Source organism: Rhinolophus hipposideros, assembly GCF_964194185.1.
Source record: "Rhinolophus hipposideros genome assembly, chromosome: 9".
In the NCBI taxonomy this organism is placed as follows: Eukaryota; Metazoa; Chordata; class Mammalia; order Chiroptera; family Rhinolophidae; genus Rhinolophus; species Rhinolophus hipposideros.
This window is the reverse complement of record NC_138055.1, coordinates 47,658,545-47,685,864: the sequence shown is the minus strand read 5'-3', so window position 1 is coordinate 47,685,864 and position 27,320 is coordinate 47,658,545. Positions and strand designations below refer to the sequence as shown.

Below are 27,320 nucleotides of genomic sequence, written 5' to 3'. Positions count from 1 at the left end.
TCCTCATTATGTTATCAGCTTCCTCAGGGACATTTCCTTAGTAAATCAATTGCATATGAATGTTTACCTCAATGTCTGTTTTTAGGCCAGTCAACCAAATAGACTCCTACAGGGGTATGGTGGAATGGAAGGGAAATCTCCACACTTACCCTTAGGGGCTACTGAACAGAACAAATCTCCCTGTTAAATGAAACACTGCCCTGTGTCCATAGAAAAACAACCAAAAATGTGTTAAAGTTTACATAGCAAATCATTAAAAAATGGTTTTCCTGAGAGTTCTTGAACATTTTATTTAGCTTTGATATGCATTTATGGTAGAAGGGGATCCTCTCCTGGTCAGTTGAATCTACCATTTTGACTGAACTTTTCATTATGCACTTAGTAATTATCTTATTAGTTTTCTCTGGATGCCGAAACAAATGACAAATTTAGTGGATTAAAACAACCCAAATTTATTATCTTATAGTTCTATAGGTTAGAAGTCTAAAATGGATGTCAAAGGGCTAAAATCAAGGTATTGACAGGGCTGTGTTTCTTTCTGGAGGCTGTAGGGAAGAATTCTTTTCCTTGTCATTTCTAGCTTCTGGGGACTGCCCACATACTTTGGCTCATAGCCTTCCTATATTCTTCTATTTCATAGGCAGCAACAGCAGGACAGATTCTTCTTTTTTGCCTCTCTCTTCCACATTTAAGGACCTTTGTGTGGTTACATTGGGTATACCCAGATAATCCAGGATAATCTCCTTATTTTAAGGTCACCTGATTAGCAGTCTTAATCCCATCTGCAAACTTAAATCCCTTTTGCCATGTAAGGTAACATTCACAAATTGTAGGAATTAGGACATGGACGTGTTTTATTTTGGGTGGTGGAGGGGCGGGGGGAGAAAGGAATTATTATTTCCACTACAATGATTGAAAGCAAAAGTTTTAACATTGTTTAAAGGAAGTTTCAGTGTATGTTGATTTAATATAACCACAACATGAAGGGATGAGGATAAAGGAACCAACATGGTGGTAAAGTTTCTATATTCCAAATGAAGTGGTAACGTGCATTTTAAGTAGATGGTGACAACTTTTCTCTAGAACACCAATTTTAAAAGTTACACAAAAAGATACAGTTAAAAGACATACACATAAAGTGGAATATTAAAAATACTGGCATTTAGTGGGTAGAGACTAGGGATTCTATTAATTATCCCACAAATCACAGGACTATCCTAACAAAGAACTATCCAACCTTAAAGAACTATCCAGCTCTAAGATTGAGAATCCATGCCCTAACTAATACAATGACTAACCTTTATTATGGTATTCTAGAGCTTTACCTTTTAGTTTTATAGAAATAACTCTCTGTGTTTTCATAAATTTAATTAGGTAACATAATTATAGTAGCAGGTTCAACTGGAATAATTTTGGGTACAAAATACCACTCTTCTGGAGGGAGCTTAAGTGGGTTTGGGACACTAGAGACGAGCTTATTAACCACCAGCTATCAGCTTGTCATACGTGAGAGTGAGAGAGATTGGAGGGCACCCCTGATTCTATGATTTGGTAGAATACAGTAAGGAGAACTACATGTAAATATGTGTGTATTTGTATATTTACTTTTTCCTCTCATTTTATCTTCCAATAAAGTTTTAAATAATGGAATTATTTAAAATGCATTTTATATAACTTTTATAGATGCTTAAAACAATTAAATATTTTTGGATGTACTGCTATAGAAAGAGCTTTAATTTCCTGATGAATAATTTTCTTTAATTGTATTCAAATATATTAATATTATTTTGTGTAGTTTTGCAAACTTAGGAAGAGTCATACAACAAGACACCACACGTAAGTGCTGGAATATTTCTCAACGTTTACAAAATTAGAAATAGAATGAAATAGAATATTTGAGGAAAGAAAATTAAAAATTAATTTGAAAAGTTTTCAGATTCTGTGTTTTTCCCTTTAAAATTCCAAGGACAGAGCTAAAAAATGTCCCTTTCTCCCCATTAAAGTATAATATAGTACATATTGCTCTTCTGGAACCTCAAACTACCATCAGTCATTATTCAAGATTTACCTCAACATTTTAGGCTATGTTGAAGATTATGTGCCATCTACCTTGAATATACTTTTGCCTGCTGAGAATTAGATCTCAAATGACCTCACTGTTATGGTTCTGGCATGTATGGTGAAAGGATGGGGAGACCCTGCATAAATATGTTCAACAGTGGGGTGTCTCTTCTCTCTTGCCTGGGTGCTCTCTCTCTCTCTCTCTCTCTCTCTCTCTCTCTCCCTCCCTCTCTCCCCCTCCCCTCCCTCCTACCCCCGCCCCTCCTTCCTACCCCCGCTCCCTCCCTCCCTCTCTTCCCCCTCTCAATTATCCCTGTCTATCTATCATCCATCCATCCATCCATCCATCCATCCATCCATCCATCCATCCATCCATCCATCAATCCATCCATCCATTCACCCATTTCTTCTTTTGCACGTGGTCAGGCACACTGGCTCTGCTGCCCTTGCCCCTGCTCTGTGCTCCTGCTGGAGTGTTAGAGCCCTGGTCTCCGCACTGTGTTTGGCAGGGGGCGCACGAGGTCCTGGAGCTGTCCAGCAGTTCCTGTCTAAGTTCTCCCCTGCTCTCGGCACCAGGGAGGCTCTCCAGCGCCCCTCCCTCCTACCCCCCCCCCCCCCGCCCAGAGAACGTCTTCCCTAGGGCTCCCAGGGCTCCCCAAACTTGCCACCCGTCTCCAACAGTCTTTCTCTCCATCGCCCAGCCCCACCTTGGGAGTCTACCGTGCTTTGGCAACCTTCCTCTGCACGCCTCCGAGAGGGAGTCCCTCTCCAATTCTTGGGGCTGCTCCAGAGTACCACGCACGATTGTATGCGGGCTTCCCTCCTTGCCTAAGGGGCGGTGGAGCAGGATTCCTAGCCTCGCCTTCTGCGGCTGGGTGATCCTTTCTCTCCGTCTGTCTTTCAAGACACGCGCCCCAAATCAAGGGGTGAGAGCAAAGACCGCCCATCAACTTAATACCTTGAATTTAGATCTTTCCATTCTGAAAGGAGGTTGGCGTTGCCCCGGTCAGAGAGAGAGGGAGGGAGGAGGACAGAGGCTGCAGCTACTCCGGGATCGCTAGACGGGGCTTGGAAACGAGAGGGAGCGCTGCGCCGGCCTCGCCCTTGGCGGTCCCTCCCTTCGCCTCCTTTCCCCGCCTCCCCAGGCCCGCCCCTCCCTCCCGGGAGGAACTGTCTCTCCTCGCGCGTCTCCAGGCGCTCTCTCCATTGTCTCTGCCTTTACAACAGGTTCGGGCACTGGGAAGACGGGCGGGTGCGGGAAACCCAGCCTCGGCTTTCTTGCAGACGCCTCCCTTCTGTTGAGTGTGCGTGCCTTCCGCTGCTTTTATTCGGCTCCGGAGAAAATTCCCCAGCTAAGCAGCCTCGGGGCGAGTCTGACCCCTCCCGCTGGGCCCCCTCCCAGCCGGAACTGCTGCCTGGGTTCTGAGTGTGGGAATGAGGTGCGCTTTGGAGGGTCCAAGTTCTTCATGTGCCTGGGGGGTCCTCCCTTTTTTTTCTTAGGCAACCAAATCGTACTAATCCTACTAATCAGTAAATCCGAGGCAGCGGCAGGAGAGACAAACGCTCTTTTCCCGCTTGATTCCAAGAACCTCTTCAATTTTTTATTTTTATTTTTAAAGAGAGAGACGATGGACTGAGCAGATCCACACCATGGAGTCTCGGGTCTTACTGAGAACATTCTGTTTGATCTTCGGTCTCGGAGCAGGTGAGTGGCGGCAGAGATGGGGCGCGGGAAGAGATGGCCCCCGCCTCGGGGCAACCCAAGCTGGTTGGGGACACCTCGCTTTTCCTCCACCCAAAGTAGGTCTGGAGTGGGAAGCTTGGCATGGGGGCGGGTTTGGATGTGGATTTTTTTCTGTGTATGTCTTGGACACGGCAGGGCGGGTCACACTCCTAGTCCAGGGTCTGAGGGCCATGGGGGAACTTTGCACCGAGATGGTTTAAAGTAGGTCACGGAAATGGGACTGGGTGTTCCGCTATTTAAAGCTTGGTTGCTGATCTCAGGTAAGGCGCTCAGCGGAGGAGGAGGGAGTCGCCTTCGTCGTCGGTTCCCAATATTGTCTCACAGACACGTTTTTTTTTCTGCCCCGGAGGAAGAGGCTTGTATTTTGATGTAGCTTTTTCTTTCTTTTCTCCCCCTACTCCCACTGTCACCAGTTTGGGGGCTTGGTGTGGACCCCTCCCTACAGATCGACGTCTTCACAGAGTTAGAACTTGGGGAGTCCACGACCGGAGTGCGCCAGGTCCCCGGACTGCATAATGGGACGAAAGCCTTTCTCTTTCAAGGTATGAAGAGGGTGCTGATTCCCCAGTGCCGGTTTAGTTCTGGGAGGAGTTGGCGTCGCCACTCCTCCTAACTTCTGTATTGACTCATGGATGACTGTATCTGAGCTGAGATGTGGAGGGGTCAGTGTGAAATACGCACACCTTCCGTCTCTTTTTAAGTGGCTTGGTTTCTTTCCCCTCCTGCCCCCTCCTCCTTACTTTGCACTCTTGCCGGTTCTAATGGATAGTGCCTTAATTACTACACAGACACTCCAATGGCAGATGGTAGATTTTAGTCTGGGGAACAATGAATTATAACACAAATGCCTCATTTGGGTAAAATTGATTTAGGTAGGAAATGAGATAGCTTAATCTTAGTTAAGACAGTGTTCTCTGAAAGTTTCACATACAATGGTGCCCGGTTGGGAGGAATTTCTTTATGGAGATAGCTTTCTGGAAAAATTAATACCTCTCAATAGCTTTATCTACTGTATATCACAAACACAATATATTTGAGATGAGATTCCTTATTGAAAGATCATGATTCTTCCTTTTCTATCAATGGCAAGAGAAAGGGAATAGTCTCTTAACAATTATTAATATTTTGAAAGTAATTCAAATAAGTGTCAATTCAAAAGTATATCTGTATTACCATTAATTATATACTTAGGATTTTAAAACTTTTTTTTTGAAGTTAGGGGACATTGGCACAGATATCTACATTTTAAACGATATTTAAATGTGTTGTATAACCAGAAGCAAATTCCAATGCATCAAGCATTTAACTTTAATTTACTAAATCTTTTGAAGATTGGTTGGTTTGTGGAAAGGTGCTGTAATATGAACTTTTAAAAAATAGCTAAACACATACAGAAAGATGAGTTTCATATATGGTGTAGCAAAGATGAAGGCAAAAGAGAGAGTTTGGTTTGACATACCTGATGGACTGACTAGAGCATCTTTGTCCCACCCAGATTTTTCTTTTGTGATTTTGGTGCCATGGCTTCAAAAGAAATGCAACTCATAATTACTAAAGAGTTGGACATGCAGAATAAAACCACTTCAGCAAATCTGCCACCAAGCAATAGGCATAAAATAAAACTTGAGTGTTTTTGTAGTGGTGTTGTTGCCTGATACAGCCAGTAAGTGTCACCATGGACAGTAACACCAAAGCCTACAGTTGGAGAAGGAGGAAATTGACATGTGTTGCATTTTTAAAACAAGTTTACTCTTACAAAAAAACTGAAATACAATTTTTTGTTTTCGTTATAGTGAGCCCACTACATATTTTTATTGTGACAAATATTGATGATAATATTTTATTTACTTAAAGGTCTTTTCTTGGTGGGGGCAGCTTGGATTTTGAATCCTTTAAAAATAATGACTAAATCTAATAAAGGAAATAAGACGAGACAGTTAGAAAAATTCAGAGTGCAATAGAAGTGTCACTAAGGTTAAGCTTCTTTTTCTTTTTCTTTTTTTATACCTCTGATTTTCAATCCCTGTGAACTGGAAAGAAAGTTATTTCAGGACTGCCTATTTGTGTAACTGGAAAGCTTTATAGAAGCGAAAGCTCCTGATAAACAACTGTTGTCGTAGTGCCCTTAAAATTTCCAGAGGTCCTTTAAATTATATTAGTGTTCTTCATAGCTTCTTCTGAAGGGTGTCTGAACGGTCACAAACAGAAACCTTCAGGACTGTGCATTTTATGTTCTGATGCTAGACAATCAGACAATTTCTAAAAACTACTTGCAAGGGATCAATCTTTTCATGGTTATTTTTTAAAAGGGATCTTTGGTACTTGTTTTTATTTACATTGCCAGTTCTTCAAGGTAGGCTTTGTTTTGCAAATACATGAGGCTCATGAAATATGTTTTCTTTCAGTTCTCCATGGTAACTAGGTATCAATGCACATTGATGAATTGGTTGTTTTTGTTTCCTCGTCGGTACCAAGCCCAATATTTAGACAGAGTAAATGCCCAACAAATATAGTATACAAGATTTGAAGATGTGGAATTTCATTTCCTGCCAAGTTATGAACCTTATTTCATATATGCAATCAATCAGCAAGTATTTGCTCCCTGCTGTGTTCTCAGCAGGCATATATTACAAATGTATTTGATTATGTTCCAATGATTTCTTTTATTCTAAGGTTTAGATTCTGAAATTGACAACAGAGAAACCTTTGGCCTTGCATTGTAGTTACCTTGGAAAGGTCTTTTCTCTGTTATTACAATGTGAAAGTTGTTAAGAAGTCAGTTCTGGCTCCTTCTTACTGCTTTACTGGGATACGTGGATTTTAGGGAGACAAAGCTTTCAGACTGAAAATTTTATGGATTCTATTTACAGTGAATTGTGGGTGCTGCAGATATTTTTGAATAGTGTGTTAAATGTCAAAGCATGAATAGTAATAAATTACAAAACCTGTGAGATGTTCTCAGATTTCATATAAACCTATCAGATAAGTTATTTTGTGTTATCAAATATGTTCTAAATAGGTGAAACAGATTTTTGAACGATTAAGTTTCTCCTGCAGTAATGTAAACATTTTCTTTTGTCTTCTAGCTTTAAAATAATCTCAATATATAGTTTACCAAGATTTTTGCTCATTTAATATTGCTTCTCCTTTTGCCTACTTCATTCTTCTCTTTAGTGGTTTTTAAGATGCTTCCAATTTAGTACTTTTTGAAAATATGAATATTTTTGTAAACTGTGAACTATGAATCTACTATTATTTAATAATTGTATTTTATTATATATGCATAATAAAAGCAAATGGAAATATATTTCAAAGTCATACCTGATTTTTATCACAACAGGAACCATAGTATCACTAAAATTGTTTTGTTGTTGAAATTTGATTTATAGCTGCTTCGGAAATTGAAGTACTAGGTGCTAAAATAGATTATCCTTTAATAAACATGGCTTTTGAGCTGTGCCAATTATAATAATTTTCAAAAGAAAAAAGTATTCAGCGAACAGTTTGGAATCTATATGAAGATCCTCTAAGGATTTCTAGCTACAATGTTACTCGTAGCCACAAAAATACACTTACGTTTTTTAAAAAATAGAGGACTGAATGCTGACAGTGAAAAGACCTGTGAAAGGTTCCTAAGAGTTCTGAAATCTTAAGGACTAGTGCAATTATAAATTGAATTCTATCTACCTTGTTTACAGTCTAGGAAATATTCTTCAAGATAATGATCATAGTAATGTTCTTTCCTTTCTGTATACGAGAGACCAAGACTGAGAGTAACAAAAGTACAGTTCTAGGATGTTCTAGGATGCTCACAGCTCTCAATGTGAGCATGCTTTTTACATCTTTGGTTTTAATAATTTGTTTGGCTAGGTTCCCAAACTAGATAGTTTCATCTGTTGGTTTAATAAAATTTCTTTTAAGGTCTTCACAGATTTTATAATGTCATTAATCCCCATAAGAATAGTAGATAAAATCAAAGCATATTTTTTTTCCTGAGTTAATAATTTGAAAGTAAGTTTAGTAATTATTTTTAAAGAACTTTAAGATCTTGAAGGAAAAAAATCTTTTTGCAAGACTCCTCTTATGCCAGTATTTGAAAGCAGGAGTGAAAGTTGGGCATTTGGCGGTAGACCATTGACTTTAGTAGGCCAAGGTAACTCCAGTATGGAAAGTGAGGTGGCAATGAGTATTTGTTTTCAGTATGATGGTCAGTGAGTATTTTTGGACTTAGGGACAATGGTCATTGATGGCCAAATAGAATAGAATGACACAATGACTAGACATGGGCATGGAAACCACAAAGACCCAAGTGGAATCTCATTAACTGTTTTACTATGGTGAAGTTATTTAATTTCTCTGAGCTTCAGTACCCTCAATTATAAAATTAATGTTGTTATGAGGATTAAAGGAAACATGTTCATTCACTCAAATTTTGTTGTGCAATCACTATTCTGCTAGGTGTTAGGCATATAACAAATGAGGTTAAAACTTTACTTTCATAGTGCCTTAAAAATAGTCATTAAACAATTACACAGATAATTCAATCACCATTAAGATAAATGACATGAGAAAAAACTAAGGTTGTAATGGGAATCTATATTCTTGTTTAGGGAGTCACTGGATCCAGGAAACTGTCTTTGAAGAAGAGTCATTTAAGCTGATAGCTGAAGGGTAAATTAGAGTAGTCTGGAGAAAAGGGACAGTGGGGATTCAGAGAGGAAGAGTAACACAGGCAAAGGAAATAACATCAGCAGAGATCCTGAGCCTGGAATGAGAATGATGCATCTGAGAAAAATGGAAGAAATCCAGAGTAGTAGAAACATAAGGGTTGTTATACGAAATGAAGCAAATGAAGAGAGCAGGGACCAGGTTACACGGCAGGCCATGTTAATATAGAAGAATTGAAAATTTATCATTACACAAAGATATATTGTGGTGGGCAGGAGAATGGTCCCTCAGAGATGTTAATATCCCAATCCTGGGAACCTCAGAATATGTGCTGCTACATGTCAAGGGAGAATTAAGGTTGTGCATAGAATTAAGCTTGCTGGTCTTTTGACCTTAAGATAAGGAAGCTATCCAGGATTATCTGGGTAGGCCCCATGTAATACAAAGATCCTTTACATCTGGAAGAGGGAGATATAAGAGTCAGTGTCAGAGTGATGCAATGCGAGAATGGCTAGATCTGCCATTGCTGGTCTTGACGATAAAAATGGGCGACGAACCAAAGATTGTGGGAAGTCTCAAAAAGCTGGAAAAGGAAAGGAAATGAATTTTCCACTTCAAGTGTACAGAAGGAACACAGCACTGCTGACACCTTGATTTTAGCCCAGTGACATTCACTTTGGACTTCTGACCTCCAGTGCTGTCTGTTCATTTTAGCCACTAAGTTTTTGGTGCTTTGTTATAGTAGCAAGAGGAAACTACTAGTTTTCATACATGGAAGTAGGGGGCTGCTTTAAGAAATACTTAAAAATGTGGAAGTGGCTTTGGAATTGGACAATGGACATAAGCTAGGAGAATGTTGAGGGGTATGATAGAAAAAGCCTAGATTGTCTTGGATAGACTGTTAGTAGAAACACAGATGTTGGTGATTCTACTAGTGAGGAGTCAGGAGAAAATGAAGAGCATAGTAGAGCAAACCTAAGTTACCTTAGAAAGTACCTAAATTTTCATGAACAGAGTGTTGGTAGAAATATTGCCAGAAAGAGCTCAGATCGGAGGCAGGAACATGTCATTGAAAGCTAGAGGAAAGGGGATCCTTGTTATATAGTGGCAGAAAACTTAGCTGAATTGTGTCTTGCAGTTATGTGGAAAGCAAAACTTGTAAATAATAAACACAAATATTTAGCTGAGGTGATTTATATGCAAAGTTTTGTAGGTACAGCCTGGCTTTTTCTTGCTGCTTATAGTAAAATGGAAAAGGAGAAAGATTGAGGGAAGAACTGTTAAGAAAAAAAGCACCAGAATTGATATTTGAGGAAATTCTCAGCTTATCCAATTTGAAAAAAATACCAAAATTAGGAGATTACCTGTTGAAAGCCTGCTCTGGAGAGGAAGTCCATGGTGTGACTAGAAAACCTTTTGCTAGTACCTCAAAAAAAGGTCAGACTATTTAGTCACATACAGGGTTCTTTGACAAAATCGAACATGTGGCACATGGATTTCCTTAAACATCTCAGCAGAAGCCAGTAGTAGGGATGGATTTATCCAAGAAAAGCGTCTTGTCTAGTGGAGTAAATCCTGATGACGTATGGGAGACCCACAAGATTCCTCAGAAGATTATACCAGCAAAAACATTCCTTGCTTGTCCTGAAAGGGGAAGTGAGAAAATGCAAGGAAAGAAGGTTGTTAGATCCCAAAAATTCTACAAGCAAGAAACAGGCTGATTAAACTACTCAGCTGCAAACATATGCCACCTTTAGTGAAATGGCAGAACTGAGAGCCCAGAAGGCAGAGCTAAGAGCCCAGAGGGTGGAGCTAAGACTCAGAGGATTATTCCCAGACCTTGAAACCAAATGCATGTTTCCTGGCTGGATTTCAAAATTGCATGTCTAAAATTTTAGATGTCTAAAATTTTGATGTCTGATGTCTAAAAATTTTAACTTTAATTTTCTCTCTTTTTGAATTGCAATGTCTATCCTATGCCTATGTCTATCCCATCATTATATTTTGGGAGCACATAACTTGTTTTTTGAGTTTCACAGGTTACTCATGGAGAGAATTGTCTCGGGATGTATTATACGTAAAGCCTTGTTTATACCTAATTTAGATGATGAAATTTGAGACTTTTGAATTGCTAAGAATTTAGACCAGACTTAAACTTCGAGTTTATATATAATGAATTGAGACTTTTGGGGACTTGGATAGAGTGAATGTATTTTGCATGTGGGACAGATATTAATCTTTCGGGGTGAAGAGACAGATTGCGGTAGATTGAGTAATGGTCCTTCAACTCTCCACATGCTAAAACCTCAGAACCTGTAAATAAAATACATGGCGAGGTAGGGATTAAGGTTGCAGGAGAAATTAAAATTGTTAGTCAGCTGACTTAAAATATGGAGATTATCCTGGATTATCTGGGTGGGCACAATAGAATCATAGCGTCCTTTAAATATGGGAGAGGGAGGCAGTAGAGTCAGTGGCTGTATGATACAAACTGAGAAAGACTTGATTGGTCATTGCTGACCTTGAAAGGAAGGTGGTCTTGAGCCAAGGAATGTGGGCAGCCCCTAGAAGTTATAGAATGCAAGAAAATGGATTGTCCCTCAGAACTTCCAGGAGGAACACAGCCCTACAGTCACCTTGATTTCAGCTCAGTGAAATTCATATTGTGCTTCTGACCTCCAGTACTGTGAGATAATAAATTTGTGTTGATTTAATCATTAAGTTTGTGGCAATTAGTTACAGAAGCAATAGGAAACTATATATATATGTGTACATATATACATATGTATATATGTACATATGTGTATATGTATATATGTACAAATATATATATTTAACATTCACTTGTTTGTAACTGAATTATACTTTCTTTTGAGCCCTCCCTCAACTATGTGTGAGAGTGTGTTTGTAGGGTGGTAATTAAAGTTATCTTAGTTATTTGGGGCTTAAAATAGTCTTTTACGTGTAATGTCAGAGTCTTCATACTAAATGTTGAGTTCTTGAAGTGATTCTCTCATCATTTAACTATGAGGTCATTCTGAGAACAGAGTAAAGTCAGGTGTTGAGCTTTTTAATTTTATTTATTTTTCAAAAATATACCCTTTCTCCCAACAAAAGGTTAATCCAGAGGCAGAAGGGGAAAAATTAGAAGGCATGAGTATTTTGGAAGTCGAATGGTTAGCTCTTAGCATGGTGTTTGTTGCCAGGTGATTGTGGTAGTCATAATTATGGACAGGGTCAAGCATATCTAGAAATCTCCTATCAAAAGTGCCAGGGATCTCCATGGCATGCCAGCTAGGTTTGATTTGGGAGGAGCTGGAGCAATCTTGATGGACTCTGGGAAGTGGGTGACTTTGAATGTCCTGGCTGAGATGCACCCTGATTAACAGCTGAAGTGAAGAGCCTCTATCTTCCTTTGACTTTATCCCCGACCCCTGCTCCCCCTCTCATTCTTTTCATGCTGGTCATAGAACCCAGTCTTGCAGACACTTATCCTCTTTCCCATTCTTGTTATTATTTGTCCATAATCCAATACCTGCTAACTGATAACTTAGATGTTAGATATTAACATGTTACGGTGTGCTATCTCCTGTTGATTTTACTTCAGTTCAATTGATCAAATATTTATTGCATTGCTTCTGTGTGTGAGGATGGGACACAGTATAATGGAATCAGGAAGATTTCTACATAAATTATTATAGGAGGTAAAATAGGAACCAACATTCAATTGTAAATATTAGATAGGTGCAAAAATAATTGTGGTTTAAAAAGTTAAAATTAATTGCAAAAACCACAATTACTTTTGAACCAACTTAGTAGCAGTCAAAAATAAAATTAGGGACTTTATCTTAAAGAGTGAAGCTAGGAACTATGAAAATTATATGTCCTAATCTATATATGACAAAAATTTAGGTAATCACTTAAGTATAAGATGAAATAGAGTAGAATCAAGTGTTGGTTATTTTTGTTGGTTTGTTTCTGCAAAAATATCTGAGAACTCTGTCTTAACCCTTCAATGTGAAATCTTTCTGTTTTGAGACATTTATCATTCTGGTCAAATTTTTTGGTTTTCATTTTCAAAATTTATCTACCTGTGTCAGATCATCATAAATTAGTGTCTTTGTGGCACTTGAGCACTTTTCTTTCATTGTTTTTATTGACTTCAGGAAAATTTTCATCTTTTGCTGGATCTCAGTTTAGAATTGACATTGAAGAGACGCGAGGGGTGATCAAAACATACGGTGAATGTTTAAATAAAAGAAAATTATTACTGTAATAGACACCTTGCCAAGAACCCCCCCTCAAAATACTCCCCCTCGCTTCAAACACACTTATCCCATCATTCTTGCCACTTTCTGAAGCAGTTCTGGAAGTCCTCTTTCGTGAGTGTCTTTAGTTGTGCTGTTGTGTGTTACCTTTCATGGTCATTTTGATTTTGGGGAAGAGCCAGAAGTCGCACAGTGCCAGATCATGGTCACTGCAGCATCACCATAAACTAATTTTAACATTTTGTGTATTTCTTTAGCACTTTTTTGCAGTTTGAAACAAAATTTCATGCGTTGTTTGTGATCCACGATTTACGGCACACTTTAGGACACCATAGATCACACTTCACTGACTGCACTGAACATGTTGAAACTTGTCACTCACTGTTACTAAGGTTCCTTGCGATGCTTCCCATATTGAAGATACCTGCCTTTCTGTTGGATGGCACTCGGCAGCAGTGGTCACCATATTATTAGATCACACCTCATAGATGCCCATCTATGTGAATACCCATTTTATAAGCAAAGTTTATTAGTGGATATTTTTTATAGTGACTTTTGCTTCACTACATAAATGCATATCTGTTGAAATTCAGATATTGACCACTGTAATGAAAAAGAATTAGGGAGAGAGCTGATGGGGGAAAAAAAAGTGCAGTATGGCTTTTCCATTTCCTATTTCACCAGCTGCCAGGAACTCGGTACACTGAGAAATGTTTTCTGCGTTGATGGCACCTCTGTTGACAGTCTTCATTCTGGGGAAGTTATAAGGAACCCAGGCAACCATGCATCTCTCCCTACAAAAGGAAGATTTTAGAATGAAGATAGCAAACCACTACTCTGGAAGATTCCACTACTGGTCTAGATAGAGGGAAAAATGATGGAGGTAGTTCTAAGTTTATATTGATGTACAGTAGTAGTTAGGAGAATTGACTTCAGAATGAGACATACTGTGTTGGAATCTTCGTATTTTGTTCACTAGTTGTGTGAACTTGATCTTGCTACTTATCACTCTTCAGCTGATATAATAACGGTACTACTTCTTAGGGTTGATGTGTAGATTACATGAATAAAACTCTGCCTAAAATTTACTAAACACTTAGTACATGTTCAACATTGTTTTTATTTTGGAATTAGCACCAGGTCATGCTGCCTTGGGATTTTTTAGGGGCTCCACAACATGCTGGAGTTAAGGCAACTTGCATGTGATAAAGGGAGGACAGGTGAAGGTAAACTGGAGTGGGGGAAACTGGCTCTCAAGCATCTTTGGTTTGATTTGTGCTGTTTTGGCTTTATTGTAGAGAATAGGATATGCAGATTTGGGTAGAGAGAGGTGAGAATGAACTGCAAATTCGGAGAGGAAGGAGTACAGTATAATCTGCCCTTGTTGTACCACTGTATCGGAAGTGTGTGTGTGTGGGAGGGAGCATAGAGAAAACTAACAAAAGAAAATTTAGAGTATAGCTCTTCTGTAGTCACTCCAACGCACATTACTTTTCAAGTGTATTAAAGATTTAGCTTAGGTTTTGAGTATATTTTATGGGGAGAAATGTTAGAAGTACTGAGAAACAAACAGCACAGTTGTTTTACCTGGCTCTGTCTGGGTAACCTTGGAATTCCTTGGCAAGGTTCTGATTTGGTCTGTGGGTGTGAGCTGCTGGGGGAGGATAAGGTTTCAGGGAAACTTGACTGGTGGTTTAGGGGCCAGTGTAATGTTGATGGAACTGTCTGGGTGGTCCTGTGCACTCTGTGAATTGGTCTCTCTTTCCCAACATTTCCTGCTACTTCTTTGGCTTCTTTTCTTGAATAACTTACTGGTGGTATTATTTCTGTAGTCCAATGTCCCTCTGCCAATCTGAGGAATAGACAATCTGATTGGCTCTATTATAGCTAGTTTTCTATATAAAAATTCTGACCACTTTTCTTTTTCTTGCTGCTACTTCTCTGGCCCAAGCCATCACCATCTTTCATCTGGATTACTGCACTAGCCTCCTAAGTGGTCTTCCTGTTTACACTCTTGCTTCCCTGCAGTCTATTTTCAATGTAGTTGCCAGAATCCTTTTAAAATATAATACATATTGAGTTACTGCTTTGTCCCAAACTTTCAGTGGTTCCCCATTTCACTCAAAATAAAAGTTATTATGCCTCACAAAGACCTATATGAACACTTCCACCTTCACTCCATTACTTTTCTGGCCTAATCTGCTCCTCTATCTTTTGCTTACTATGTTTTAACTTCCCTGGCCTCTTTGCTATTCCTTAAACAGACCAGATACTTCCCTGCCTCAGGTCCTTTGCACTGGCTCTTTACTCTTCATGGAAAGCTCCTCCACCAGATTATCTGTATGTTTTCCTCTTTACTTCCTTGAAATTTTTTCTCAAATATCAATATTTTAATGAGGCCTACTCTGACCACTGAGTAAAATTTCATCTTGTCTTCCACTCCACAAGTATTTTTGATATCTCTTATTCTGATCTGTTAGTTTCCATAACATTTATCATCGAACATGTTGTATAATTCATTTATTTATCATTTGAATTATTTATTATGTATCTCCCCTGATAGAAAGTAAGCTCCATAAAGGGAGGGATTTTTGAATGTTGTATTCATTGATATGTAACTCAAGTGTCTAGTAGGAACTCCATAAATATTTGCCAAGTGAATATATTTATCTTGCTAACTATATTGTGATTTGCTTGAGGCTTAGAACTTTGCCTTTCTCCTTCTTAGGCTGCTATCATGGTGGCACACGTAATGTGCTCTGTAAAGCAGCAGCGAGTGAATATTTGTGGCACTGAATTGAGTCCATTTATTCATTGCAAATCTGATTTACCTTGGTGATATTATGGTTTATATTTATGTAACTTTAAAGAAGACAGAAGAGCTCTTCTTCTACAAAAACGCCTACTTTCTTCTCTAATCATAAGAAAAGGTGAGAGGATTCAGAGGCATGGGGCAAAGGGAGTTCTGTTTAACTTGGTGCCTGTATTATTCTAAGAGGGCTCTTCTCTGTCCCAACATGAAGTGTGCTGCAGAGGAAACAGCAGCATGCTGAGGAACCTGGATGTCCTGAACGCTTCTCAGCAGTGAAAATTTGAAACTTTAGTTTGAAGTATTATGAATTCAGTGTTTCACAGACATACTGATATTTGTATGGACGTACTGAGAAACATTTCAAGGGCAAATAAGGATTCATTTGGATTATTTATGCTATGGTACTTCTCCACTGTGGCAAATTAACCCAACAAGGTGGATTGGATCCAGAAGAGAGCAACCAGGGAGTTGAAAGCTTTGAAAATCATGTCAGTTGAGGAATAGTGGATGGAGCTTAGAATTGTTAGCCTGAAGGATGAAAAACTGGTGATGTGACTTTTGTTGTTGTTGTTGTTGTTGTTGTTGTGGATATTGGAAGGACCGTCATGTATAGGACTTAGACTTATTTTGCATTGTTTTAGAACAGTGATTCCCAAATGTCAGCCTGAGGATCAGTGATTTATTGACTGACTTGTTAAAAAGACTCTCTGCCCCTCTTAAACTAAATTAGAATCTCTGGGGATGAATTTTAGGAATCTATATTTTGAAAAAGTTTCCTTTGATTTTGATGTTCTGCCGAGTTTGTGAACCATTGTCTACAACTGCGCTGTCCAATACAGTAGCTACTAGTAATGTGTGCCTATTGAGCCCTTGAAATATGTCTAGTATAAACTATGGTGTGATGTAAGCATGAAAATACAGAGTTCTGAAGACAGTATAAAAATGTAAAATCTTAATATTTTATGTTGATTATATGTTAAAATAGTATTTTGGATATATTTAGTGAAATAGATGTATTGTTAAAATTAAAATCATTTGTTTCTTTTTCTTTTTTAATGTGGTTGTAGAAACTGAAAATTACTTATATGATTCACATTTGTGGCTCTCAGACTTCTACTGGACAGCACTGTTATAGAGGGCAAAACAGGATCTCTAAACAGACAAATTTTGAGTCAATGTAAGAAATATATTTTCAACAAATAAAGTTTCTAAAAATTAAGTGGCTTACTTTAAGGAATATCTATACTATATCCATCCGTCCATCCATCCATCCATCCATCCATCCATCCATCCATCCATCCATCCATCCATCCAATAAACGTGCTTCTAATAATATTCAAATAGGGATTAAATGACCATATTTCAGGGAAAATGTTTCAATGGGGATTAGATTGAATGTTTTCTAAAGTCACTTTAGTTCCGACTGAAAGTAAATTATTTTTTTCTCTTTTAATTATTATTTTTTCTTTTTATTATAACTTCTGATGTCAGAGAATCTCGTTTTTCATCTGTCTGACAATCCTTAATATTCTGTTTAAATCAGTGTTTTCTTAAAAAAGCATCTTGGATTGTTCTAGTAGTCTGAAGTTTGCTCGCGAAAGCTAGCCTGTCATTTACTACTGTGCTGTGCATTGTGTATCTGCTTTATAAATACTCATTTTTCATGGTAGTGATCCACTTTATTTCTTCCACACACTGCTGCTTCAGTGTTTAATCTATTTTGCTTGTCTGTTTAAGTGGAGAATCCCCTAGGCAGGCAGTAGGGCTAATTCTTTGTTCTTAGAATCTAACACATTGTACTGATGGACCATTACATGTTAAAGAAAAAGTGACAAACAGATTAAGTATTTCCGAGTGGAGCATAACCTATATTTTTAGAATTTATTTAAATTTCCAGCAGTAATTGTAGTAGGGCATCTTCATTATGAGTTGTGTGTTTTGACGTATACTTGTAACTGAACAGAGTTCTTCCTGGAGACTGACAGATTGTTAAAAAGAAAATAAAAAAGGCTTAATGAAAAAGGTTGCTCTATTCTACTAATGAGATGCAGTGCTCCTAGAACTGAATGTTAAACTTGGATGTTTCCTGAGAGCCTATTGATTTTGTCTGGAGAAGGACGTGTTTTTTGTTCACTGATACACTTTGGTGTATTCTGACTACTTTTCATCAAATTGATAATTACAGTGAATAATGTGGGGGGTTAGAAGCGCTGACCCTCAACAGTAGAAAATCTGCATTAACTTTTGACCCCTCCAAGACTTCAGGGGTCCCTTATCCCTTGGTGTCTGCAGAAGATTGTTTCCAAGATCTCTGCGATACCAAAATCTACGGATGCTCAAGACCTTTATACAAAATGACCTATAACAATGCATACAGTGGGCCCTCCACATCTGTGGAGTCCCAACATTGTATGAAGCTCTAATGACTGCATTTTTATTGGAAAAAAATCTGTATATAAATGGACCCACGTAGTTCAAACCTATGTTATTCAAGGGCCAACTGTATGCTATAAATATATACTTATTTCAAGTGTATGAGTACTCCAGAGAGGTAGATTATTTCATATTAGCATTCATGTTTATTCTTTCTTCTCAGACTTATTTTCAAAAGTTTTGTTGAAATGTAATTATTAGTGTTATTGCTTTTGTTAGTATTTTCTATCCTCTGATGTTCAGAGTGAATTTATATAGTATACTTAACAGATAATTTAATTCCAGCATAATAGAAAAGCACTGTGTGACTCTAGGCTTTATGTTTTTGCCTTTCAAATGAAAACAGAGTGATGTTTTCAGTGTAGAAGAAACATCATACTCCAAATAAAGCGGAGAAACACTTTAAAATGTCTCAAAGGCAGGATTGTTGAATCCAAATTTGAGTCCAAAGAATCCAACCTTGGGCTTGTCTAGGATTTTAGTTCTCTCAGTGTTTTATTATTATTCTGCAAGAAAACTCACAGAAATCTCTTTACCAAGTTCCTTTAACTTAAAATTCAAGGGTCAGAAATGGGAACTCATTTTAATTGGACTTTTAATATTTTTAACTCAAATCTGGTTTGCCTTTACCATATTCCTTACCAAATTCTTCCTGACATTTATCACTGATTTCTATGATTAAAAAATAATCCAGAAGAGACAGAACTTTGTTTAAAATTATACTTTTTAAATTAGATAACCATTTTAAGCATTAAAATTAAGACTTATTTGAAGAAATGAATTACATATAAGAACTTGAGTTGGAGTATGGAATTTGTAAGAAATGAGGCCTGTAAAAAGAGAGAAAAGAATGCAGAATGGATGTGTAGTTATTTCCACTTACCTTGAAGACTGATGCAGAGGTCAATTTTTAAAAAGTCACTACAAAAATTTTGTTATCCTTATAGGTACCTTTCTGCAACAAAACATCTCATAGTACATTTTTATCCCTTTGCTGCTATGGATCCAGTTTTTAATAATTGAGTTTTATTTCCAGTGAAAATCATGTAATTTAAATTGTTCTTTGATACCACACTTTCCAAATTAGAATATGTTTCAGAGACTAATGGAAAAATATGAGTGTTCACTCTGTGAATTATTTACCAGGCATTAAATGTTGAGTGGGGGAGAACCCACCTGTTTAATGGATGATTACTTTTTGTTATTTTGGTCAGCAAATTGGTAAAGTCAGAGGGCAAAGTTGGGAAAAGGCCAGTCAGGCTATGGAAACTTGCAGGTTCAGTCTTGTTTCTAAAACTTTCTGGAATTGATGTTAATTACACAGGCATCAGATAAGAAAAAGCAGGGTTTTCAGTGAACACTATCCTGGCTGCCTCATGAAACAACTAGAGGCAATTTTTAAACTGTAGTCATCTGTGTGTAACAAAGCTTTTCTCTCACAGGAAAAACACAGAATAGAGGTACAAATGTAGAACTACCTCATTTTAGACTTTCTGAAGTTACTGTAAGTATGAGACAAATATGTACTACTGGGAAATATTGGATTTCTTTCCACACTATCTTAATAAAAGAAGTAGATAAGAAAATGTTAATATTTTTTTTCCGACAGTATAGAAGGAAAATTTCAAATCATTAAATTGATGTAGAGTTTCAGGTAAAAGGCTCTCCATTCGATGAAAAAATAAATAAATCAAATGCTCTGTTAATATTGACGACCATTAGACAGTGAATACCTTTATACTTTAATGAATTAAGTGGAGAGGACTCATTGTAAAACAAATCCATAAAAATATGAACGAAGACAAAGGGAAGTATGAAATAAATGTGTTGAAGTTCTTGCTGTAGAGAGACTTGTTTTTAACTAGAGAATGTGAAAATGGATTGTACTTGCAAACAAAAGAAAAAATGTTTTTCAAGGGCAAAATCTGTCTCTGTGGCACTGTAGGTATTGAGGAAGAACAAGACATGGCATGTAAGATGCCACCAATCAGATTCAGCTGTCGGTATGTGATGCACCAAAGACCTGGGTACCGGGTACCGGGCTGCTCTGGAGCCGGGTCTCACTGGTGCAGGTTACTGCCAACACTTGAAACTGAAATGGGCCGGTTTGCACATGGCGCATCTTCCCTCTGTAGGAGGAACGATGTTTATGATAAATGTTAGTCAGCCACTATTCCCACCTCCAGAAAGACCCATTAGGCTTTTTTGCCTTTTGGTTTTGAAAGCACTCTGATCGTGGAAGTTATAGTTTAATTCTATCTATAGCTATTAGCTGTAAGTAAACAAATTAGAAAGTTAAAATGACAGCAAAGCCATAAGCAGGATGCTAAAAAAAAGATGAAAACAAGATAATACTTGACTTCATCTATATCATTCTGTTTATTAGTACTATGTACTAATAGTGGTTGGTTATCTATTTTTTAATTTGTACATATCCTGTTATTGACATGCAATCATCAGCAAAGGATCCAAATTTGGACTTGTCTGAAGTTTCAATCTAGTTAATGTTTCACTTTTATTCCGAAAGAAAATGCATGTAAATGACTTAACCAAATTTTTTCTGAAGTTTGCCATTAATATTTATTTATGAATGTGAATTCTTTAGTCTTCTTGATTTATAGGGGTGGGTGGTCATGGGTGGATGAGTTTGGAGGACTAACCCAATCAGATATTGTTTACTATTTCCAGGCCAGTAGTGTGCTAACCAGATGCCTTCAGGTATTTCATTATAAACAAAATAAGTGTTTAGGAGTCTTTTGTTGATTCTTTGAACCAAAAAAAAGAAGTGTTAAGAAAGTACTTGATCAATACAATATGGATAACATTCTAGCCTAATTTCATTCACAGTTACATACATGATATATAATATGCTGTATATTAGGTTGGTGCAAAAGTGATTGCGGTTCAAAATATTAAAAATCATTGCAAAAACTGCAATTACTTTTACATCAACCTAATAAATACATACACTATAGATACGAGTATTTTAGTATGCGGTATGTAAGATAATTAGACTCCCACATCCTCCTTATAACCCCAAGAGCCAAATTGTATTTGTCTGTTTCAGCTAATACCTTCACCCAGATTCACCTCTTTCCTCCTAAATTGCACTTGATCCTTACAGATCTCCCTGGCTGTTCTCTTTCATTGGCAACTACATTATTGTCGTCATTGCCAAAGGTTTATACAGTCCCTGTGGGAGTAGGCTCCATTTAATGGTATTGCCAAGGCTTTGTTGCAAGTCCTTATCATTTCCAATTATTTATTCATTTATTTAATGGGGCTCTTTGATGAACAGAGACATTTAATTTTATAAAGTCCAATTTATAATTTCTTTCTTTTATGGTCTGTGCATTTTGTGTCTTGTCCAACACATCTTACATCCACCTAATTTTTAAAACCTTTTAATTTGTGAGTTTCTTTTATCCAACATGTAAATGCAGCTGAAAGAAACAGATTTAAATCATCTTAAAAATTTTAAAGATGACTGTTACAAAACTATTTTTTACATGGGTCAGGCAAGTGCCATAAATGAATTCATTTAACCAGGTATGAGATTAGAAGGACTAGTGGGGTCATTGGCTAAATGGAAAGTGCAGGCTTCACTTAAAGGTATTCAAATTCAAATTTACATGTCTGGAGATGATGGGCCAGTGGGAGTTTGTGACCCATGCCTTAAAAAATGGTTGAAATAGGTTCTTATTAAATGAATTTTGCCCAGTGATCACTCCTTAAAGCATGCACCCTTTTTAGGTGAGAAAGAGTAATCAGTCTGTTGATTAAAAAAGACCCGTTTCTCAGAGTGTATGCCCCTTTGGCTTTTTTCTAAAATGATGATGGTTCCTGAGGAGAGGGGTATTGCTTTGGTGACCTCATACCTCAAAGAAAGACTTGAGGTCTTTGGGAAGAGTATCTTCTGGATCCTCTCTCTGCAGTGTGTGCGTGTGTGTGTGTGTTCGTGTGTGTGTATGTGTGTCCTTGTTCTATGATCATCTCTCTGACTCTCTCTGGGGTGATGTCCCATGCCCACATGTTGCTCCTCGTTCTGCTGGCAGTTGTGGCCCGAGTCTGTGGCTTCCATCATTTGTACATTGGCTTTCTCGTTAGCCCAGTCAGAGCCCACTGGGATCCCCTGGCTGACTGCCTTATCTGGGTCCTGCTGGTGCTAGAGGGCCTCCTCAGGTCTGGCTCTAACTCCCATCTGACTCTTGCCTGGGTGGCCGGCCTCTCTGCGATGCTCTCTGTAAAACCACTTCACTGCTTCTCTGGCACGCTGTCTGGCAAGGTCCCCAACCAGACCTTGAGAAAAATAAATGTCAGGACATCCCTCTCTTCCCTGGCCTGCTGCACTTCTGAGTTTACTGTGATACAGCTCTGGCTAAACTGATGTAGTGCCGCTCCAAAAGCCGCCATCTTCCCAAGTTCCACAGGGAGTTGGCAAGAGGCCTCCGCTGCTGTCTTTGATGCCCTCACTTATTTAATGCAACTCCCTCTCTCCAGGCCAAAGTCCCAAGAGATGAAAAATCTTTCCTCTTTGCTCCTTTTTATATTTTCTTCACAAGCATTTATAGTCTTGTAAGTGGTGTTTATTAATTTTAATTTTTTTAAAATTAGCACAAGTTTTCTTTTCTGCTCCCCTTCTGTCATTGGTACAGAGGGCATATTTAGTACGCTTCTAGGAAACTATAAGCCACATTAAGCAAGCTAGGCTGTTGGTATATACAAGTAAGATTTTGAGCAATTTATAAAATCTTCTCTGGAGATAGTAGTAGGCTTGCAAGGCTATAGTCTTTCAAAATCCGATTTTTGAATTAAAGAAGTGGAATATTACTTAAGCTTTTTTCTTTGTGTTTCTTCTGTACTGAGCCAAAAACCTTCATCCCAGCAGAAGGGTGCTTAGGCTGGCTAAGGGGAATACATTCAGAAAGGCGCATTATTAATTCATAAAATATTATCCCCGTTACACATCCGAAAATAGAAAGTCCACTAGTATTAGTCTCAGTGGAATTAAACAGTAAGTAGTAATAGGATATATGATCCTAGTATTTACGGAACTTGTACCTTAGTTTGGAAGGTAGAATTAATAGAAGTAAAATACACATATCCATACAACGATAATCCAATACACTTACTTCACAGGAATGAAAATACACATGTTTTGTTCTTAACCCTGTTTGCATCCTTAGTGTGCCGGTGAGTTTGACATGCTGTGAGTTCCTGCCCTGCCAATGGTAATAATGGTGGTGGAGACGCTATAGCAGAGTCCCTAGCCGATTACTGTGGTCCTTTTTCTGTCATGGCCTGTCACCCCTGGAGCTATGAGAAGCATGGAATATTATATAATAGTCTGAGTTCTGGCATCAGGCATTGTGTATATGGGGGAATATTTTGATAATCAGCCTCTCTTTCTTCTGTGCCCACAAGATATTCTGAGATTAAAAAGCCACCTTCAAAAGACCTGTGACTGATACTGGCTTCAGAACATTATTGTGTGTGAAGTGTCAGAATCCCATGGTAGATAGATGGATTGTTCTTAATTCTGGAAGGTGGTGTAACTGAACAATCCCAAGTAACATTTGTATGTATCATATAGAGAGTGGTCCAATGGAAAATGAAAGATCATTTGGACACCTTAAAAATTATTGGCCTGAGAAAAACTAGAAAAAATATGTTTTAGGATTTACTTTGCATCAATCATCTTAAACGAGGTCTATTGCTTACAATAAGATGTGTTCATGCTTTAGCATATTGTCTGGAAGGGGAGAGTATGGAAGAAAAATTAGATTTCTTTCCACCTGGAACGTAGGCTACTCAACTGTAGTAGGACCTTAGAATGCAATAGATTGCAGCAGGAACAATATTGACATGACAAATGCTAATGGTTCCAGAGGAACTGTGTCGATCAATATTGCTCAGTGATACATAAACTGAGGACTCTGTTAGTGGGGTTGATAGGATTAGACCATAGTGGCACTAATGAAGCCATTCCCATCGATGGTATTGAGAATCTTCATAAAGACAGAATGTCCATGCTGATGCTGACACCAGCGCTGCCTGGCAATGCTGGAATTTTTCCTTAAGATAAATGCGTCATTAACGGTGATGGCTCCAGAGGAACTTTTCTGGTCTTTGGGGGTCTATAATCTCTAAATATATACTTGTGTAAAGAACCACAGATGCTATGAGAGGACTTTTACAGACATCTGGCTCATAAGTTGTCTCTTAAATGGTCTGAAACCATGTGTATGGCAAAGTCAGTAACTTCAAAGGATCCACTCCAATCATTAGTCCACATGGCTATTAGTGCTCTTGGTGTAAATGTTCCAAGCCGGTTTTTATCATGTTAACATTTTTATGTGTCCAGAATAAGCACTGCCTTAGCATGGAGCTCAAACCATTTTCTAATTTAATGTCTTGAATTTTAAAAGCCTTTAGGATTAAATCCTTGACATAGAGACTAACCAAAGCAGTCAAAGCAAGAAATGGAGGCAAACTAAATTTTACTGCCACGAGCTCTTGGGAGTGACTTTTGTGTGACCTGAGAGTAGATAAGATAATAAAACTGATTGATCCCCAGATTTGCCTTAAGGTGTGTGTGTGTGTGTGTGTGTGTGTGTGTGTGTGTGTGTGTATGAAAACTCTCTGGCTCACAATCTTCCAAATCTTAATCCTTAGCATTGGGAAATTTCCTTCACTTCAGAATACTGAGTTTCTATTGAATTTAAAATGTAGCGTTTAACTTTAGAACTACTTCCTGCCTCCAACTCTCTTTAAATTAAAGCTGTCCAATAGAATGATGTGACGGAAATGTTCAATATGGTAGCCATGATAGCCATTAGACACCTGTGGCATTGAGCACTTGAAATGTGGCTCGTGTGAATGAGGAAATGAAATTTAAAATTGTATTTAAATTTGATAACTTAAATTTAAGTAGCGTCATGTGGCTAGTGTACTTATCTAACCACTGCATGTTGAACAGCACGGCTTTACATACTGTCCCTCACGCTTGTCCCCTTCCATGTACTTGGTGGACGTTAAGTAAGGAATGATAATATCTGATTGAAAAAGGCTATACTCAGATAATGATTTCTATCCTTTTGTATGTACACTCATTTGTGATGAGGAAGATCTTTTGTTTGACATGTATAATGGTTAATAGGACAACTGGCTTTTTAGAATAAACTTTTATGAGCCTGTATCATTTAATCACAGATTATTCAAATTATAAAGTTATCAAAGACTTAATATTTTTCATTTTGTATAGAAAAGGAGGCTCATCCCAGATTTAAGACACTACATTGGAACTTTGGAACTCATTATTTCTATTTTGAATGGAAAATATAGGGAATTTAGAAGGTAGGAGGTGTGATAAAAACAACATGGGGAATGTTTAAATTTTAAAAAAAGTTTATTACAGTAAAAGACACATTGCCATTAATCCCCCTCAAAATACTTCCCCTTGCTTCGAACACATCGCATCGTTCTTGCCACTTTCTGAAGCAGTTCTGGAAGTCCTCTTTCATGAATGTCTTTACTTCTTCCTCTATCATGACAATGCTCCATGTCACACATTGCTCTGATATGGCAATTTCTGTCAACTAAAAACATTATAGTGTCCTTTTTCCACTTTATTCACTGGATCTGGCACCATGTGACTTCTGGCTCTTCCCCAAAGTCAAAATGACCATGAAAGGTAAATGTTTTGAATCGATTCAGGACATCGAGGCAGCTACGACAGCACAACCAAGCACACTCATGAGAGGACTTCCAGAACTGCTTCAGAAAGTGGCAAGAATGATGGCATAGTGTGTTTGAAGTGAAGGGGAGTATTTTGACAGGTTTAATGGCAATGTGTCTTTTACTGTAATTCAATTTTTTATTTAAACATTCACCATATTTTTTGATCAATCCTCGTATGTCCAAACATATTTAGTAAGGAACAGGTTGGAATTATATGGCAGTTTATGATTTGTCAGAATTGAAATAATAGAATGAATGGGTACCAATTGCTATTTTAAAGAACTATGCCCCATTTTTAATCAATTGTGCACAAAGGAAAACTCTCTTCTAGGATATTATTCTTCATTGATAGGAAAAAAGGAAAATAGAGAGTTGCTGTGTTCAGATCTCCAGAAATGAAAGCTTCCTACTAAATTCATGGTTTATTTAAGATTTTGAACTGAATTTTAAAATTGAGTAGACTTATATTTGTGCTCATCTTTAAAAATATTTTTCATGTTCTAATTTATATATAGTGCAATGCACAGATACCTATACCTATGTATTCCATATCTCATTACTGCAGGTGCTCCAACATTTTTCATGTAAAAACAATTCCAAGCATCTTCGTGCCTCTTTCCAGGTGATCCCTGCCATTGTACCTTGCCACCTCCACCTATGAGGCAACTCTGATTTCTATAACCATAGCTTGATCTGGCTTGTTCTAAAGTACTTCGTATAAACGGAGTCATACAGTATATAGCTTTTTGTGTCTAAATTCCTTTGTTCAGTGTAATGTTTTTGAGATTTATCCATGCTGTACATCTGAAATTTGCCCCCTTTTTAATTGCTAAGTACTATGCCATTGCATAAATATATCATGACTTATTTTTCTACTATTGATATTTGGATTGTTTCCCATTTTTGGCTATTATGATTCAAGCTGCTATGAAATTTTCTGTTCATGTCTTTTTTTGTACATCTGCTTCCATTTTTTTTCTTTTTTTTAGTAAATGCTTAGGAGTGAGATTGCTGGCTCATAGGATACATGTATGTTTCAACTTAATAAGATACTATTAAACTTTTTTCTTAAGCAATTGTACCATTTTGTATTCCCACTAGAAATGTCTGAAAGTTCCGGTTGTTCCATGTTTTCTTTTACATTTAGTGTTGTTTGGGTGTTTTAGCTATTCTAATGAGTATGTATGTAATGGTATTCCCTCTGACTTTAATTTGCATTTTCCTGATGATGAATAATGCTAAGTACTTTTTCATATGCTAATTGGCCATTCACATATCTTCTTTTGTGAAGTTTCTAGTCAATTTATTTACTTTTATTGGTTTTAAAAATTACTGAATTTTAGGAGTTTGTCACATATTCTGATTAAAAATTCTTTTTCTTAATTATTTAAAAAATTTTTCAAGTACAGTATTATTTTATATTAGCTTCAGGTGTACATCATAATGGTTAGACATTTATGTAATTTATGAAGTGATTATGTCAGTCTAGTACCCACCTGCTACCACATATGGTTATTACCATATTATTGACTATATTCCCTATGCTATACTTTACATCCCTATACTGTTTTGTAACTACCAATTTGTACTTCTT

The 27,320-nt window shown here is 37.6% G+C and overlaps 1 protein-coding gene across 3 annotated transcripts in view; it reads left to right on the top strand.

Annotated features, from left to right (window-relative positions):
• The first annotated feature begins 3,075 nt into the window (after positions 1–3,075).
• The window catches only part of NELL2 (neural EGFL like 2), a 313,554-nt gene continuing 289,309 nt past the window's right edge, over positions 3,076–27,320 (top strand). The window contains exons 1-3 of one of the 3 annotated variants that reach the window (XM_081060876.1): positions 3,076–3,288; positions 3,681–3,766; positions 4,219–4,347. In XM_081060876.1, the coding sequence (XP_080917002.1) occupies positions 3,712–3,766; positions 4,219–4,347 (184 nt within the window). In that variant the 5' untranslated portion in view covers positions 3,076–3,288; positions 3,681–3,711. Of the gene's footprint in view, positions 3,501–3,680; positions 3,767–4,218; positions 4,348–27,320 lie in introns of all 3 variants that reach the window. The other 2 variants (XM_081060877.1, XM_081060875.1) reach the window with 2 other exon arrangements.